Source organism: Acanthisitta chloris, unplaced genomic scaffold, assembly GCF_000695815.1.
Source record: "Acanthisitta chloris isolate BGI_N310 unplaced genomic scaffold, ASM69581v1 scaffold2920, whole genome shotgun sequence".
Taxonomy (NCBI): Eukaryota; Metazoa; Chordata; class Aves; order Passeriformes; family Acanthisittidae; genus Acanthisitta; species Acanthisitta chloris.
In genome coordinates this window covers 184,077-186,822 of record NW_008652075.1, presented here as the reverse complement: position 1 = coordinate 186,822, position 2,746 = coordinate 184,077, and the positions used below count along the sequence as shown (strand labels likewise).

General features: G+C 50.7%; 1 protein-coding gene across 1 annotated transcript in view; it reads left to right on the top strand.

Annotated features, from left to right (window-relative positions):
• Window positions 1-555: 555 nt before the first annotated feature.
• LOC103803154 (metalloprotease TIKI1-like) overlaps window positions 556-2,746 on the top strand; it is a gene marked incomplete at its 5' end in the record, with an annotated part of 71,144 nt that continues 68,953 nt past the window's right edge. Inside the window, one exon of the mRNA XM_009075695.1 lies at window positions 556-1,116. Coding sequence (XP_009073943.1) covers window positions 556-1,116 — 561 coding nt within the window. The remainder of the gene's footprint in view (window positions 1,117-2,746) is intronic.

The window sequence follows — 2,746 nt, the reverse complement described above, 5'->3', positions numbered from 1 at the left end:
CAACCAAAACCAGCACACTCACTCAGAGTAGAAAGTTCTCTAAGTGTCACAGCAGTTTCTTTGGTGAAAGGTGCCTTGCTGTGCTGAAGTGAGAGGTGAAGGTGGTCGAAACCCTGCTGTCCTGCTCTGCTTCAGTGAGGTGATGCCAACTTTTGACTTGATAAAAGGCAGGAGGTGGATAAACATCTTTCCTGGAGCATAACGTGCCAGGGCTGTGCTCCGCTGCTGGTTTTGGTAAATACCCAGGTGATATACCTGATGGTGTTACTGTTGAGAAGACTCAGTGCTACCTTTCAGGAGGAGAAAGCCAAATCCAATCTTCTTGTGTTTTAGTTTTTCAAATTTTCAAATTTAATGAAATTTGAATTTTGACCTCAAGACCTGATGGTCAAAGAGGATTCTGTGTGAGCAAAGCCACTTTATGAAAAGTTCATGCTGGCAAGCTGCTGAGCCAGGTGACCTGCTGGCTTGGTACCCTGTTTTTCTTAAGTTCTGTACTGCAGTGGCCTGGTGTAAATGTGTATACTTACTCAGCTGTGTCTCCCTCTCTCCCAGCAAAATGACTTGAACTCCTTCCTGTGGACCATCAAGAGAGATCCCCCTTCTTATTTCTTTGGCACCATCCATGTCCCATACACACGTGTCTGGGATTTCATCCCAGAGAACTCCAAGAAGGCCTTCCAGCAGAGCCATGTTGTGTACTTTGAGCTGGACCTCACTGACCCCTACACCATCTCAGCTCTCACCAGTTGCCAACTCCTGCCACAGGGTGAGAACCTCCAGGATGTGCTGCCCCATGACATCTACCGCCGGCTCAAGCGACACCTGGAGTATGTCAAGCTCATGATGCCATCCTGGATGACCCCAGACCAGCGGGGCAAAGGGCTGTATGCAGACTACCTCTTCAATGCCATTGCTGGCAACTGGGAGCGGAAGAGGCCTGTATGGGTGATGCTGATGGTGAACTCTCTGACAGAGGTAGACATTAAGTCACGAGGCGTGCCTGTCCTGGATCTTTATCTGGCCCAGGAAGCGGAGCGACTGAGGAAACAAACGGGTGCTGTGGAGAAAGTGGAGGAGCAGTGTCACCCACTGAATGGGCTGAACTTCTCCCAGGTGAGGCAGAGTGGTGTGCAGGGTGCCAGGCTGGCTGCTCAGGTGGATATTGCAGCAGCAGTAACATGGGCAGGGACTTGGGGTAAGTGCTTTCTACACAGAGATTCATGTTTGCTCCCTGCAGACTGCAACTCTCCTTTGCCTGCATCCTCCGGAGTGAGTGTTTGCTAGCATAGCCCTGGCTTGGTGAGATCCTCTTCCTTGGGCAGCCTTGGGCAGTCTTCACCTTCAGAGACACTGGACTTTTGGATGTGTGCTCACTTACCTTGACTGGGCTGCCCCTCAGGAGCCCAGGACAGGCTGGGTCTCAGTGTCAAAACTTGTTTCTGTAATAGCAAGTTAAATAGAAAGGTGTGCTCACTTGGGGAAAGCAGGAGCACTGTGAGTAGTGCTGAGAAATGCTTACTGGAAAAGTATTACAGTGGATATCTTGATGCCCTCAGAAATAGGGTCCCATCCTCTGCGTTGGGAAAAGTATTTTTCGGTTTTGGTTTCTTTGGGGGTTTTTTCCCTTCCTTTGAGACCAGGTGAGGGTCAGCACAGCTTTCTGCAGGGAGCTTCACAGGTTAGTGCAGGCTGCTTGTGCTAGCAGACACAAGTGCCTTTGTGTTTAGAAACCAGCTGGAGTATGGCACAGTTCTTCATGCAGTATCACACTAGACAAGTGGTGTGACCTCTGTGTTGTTCATGTGGTGGAAGAAGTGCACCTCTATGAACTAAATACATCAGGGCTCTGTGCCTGTCACTGTCTCTGTCCAGTGAAATCACAAATGGGCATAAGGCTGCTCCCTGATGTGGGGTACCTTTGCTGCAGGGAGGAGCTAGTTTGGGGAGAGGAAGGGACTTTTGCTTAGGAATAGCTGAGACCTGCATTTTGCAGCATGCACTAGCAGCACAAGGTGGGAAGACCATTGGTCATGGGGGTGGGAGGACCATTGGTCATGGGGCTGGGGAGTTTTGACTGATCCCTGACCCTTTCTCCTGCATCCTGAAACCTGTCCTGTCACTGGCCTGTATCAGGAACAGCGTGGTCAACAGGACCAGAGAGGTGATTCTGCCCCTGTACTTGGCATTGGTGAGGCCACATCTTGAGTACTGTGTGCAGTTCTGGGCCCCTCAGTTCAGGAAGGATATTGAGGTGCTGGAGCAGGTCCAGAGAAGAGCAATGAGGCTGGTGAAGGGACTCGAGCACAAGTGCTATGGGGAGAGGCTAAGGCAGTTGGGATTGCTTAGCCTGAAGAAGAGGAGATGATTCTGCCCCTGTACTTGGCATTGGTGAGGCCACATCTTGAGTACTGTGTGCAGTTCTGGGCCCCTCAGTTCAGGAAGGATATTGAGGTGCTGGAGCAGGTCCAGAGAAGAGCAATGAGGCTGGTGAAGGGACTCGAGCACAAGTGCTATGGGGAGAGGCTAAGGCAGTTGGGATTGCTTAGCCTGAAGAAGAGGAGATTCAGGGGTGACCTTATCATCCTCTACACTGAAAGGAGAGGAGGCTGGAGTCAGGTGGGGGTTGTTCTCTTCTCCCAGGCAACTAGAAGTAGGACAAGAGGGCACAGACTCAAGCTCTGCCAGGGGAGGTTAGGTTGGATATTAGGAAGAGATTTTTTACAGAGAGAGTAATCAGACATTG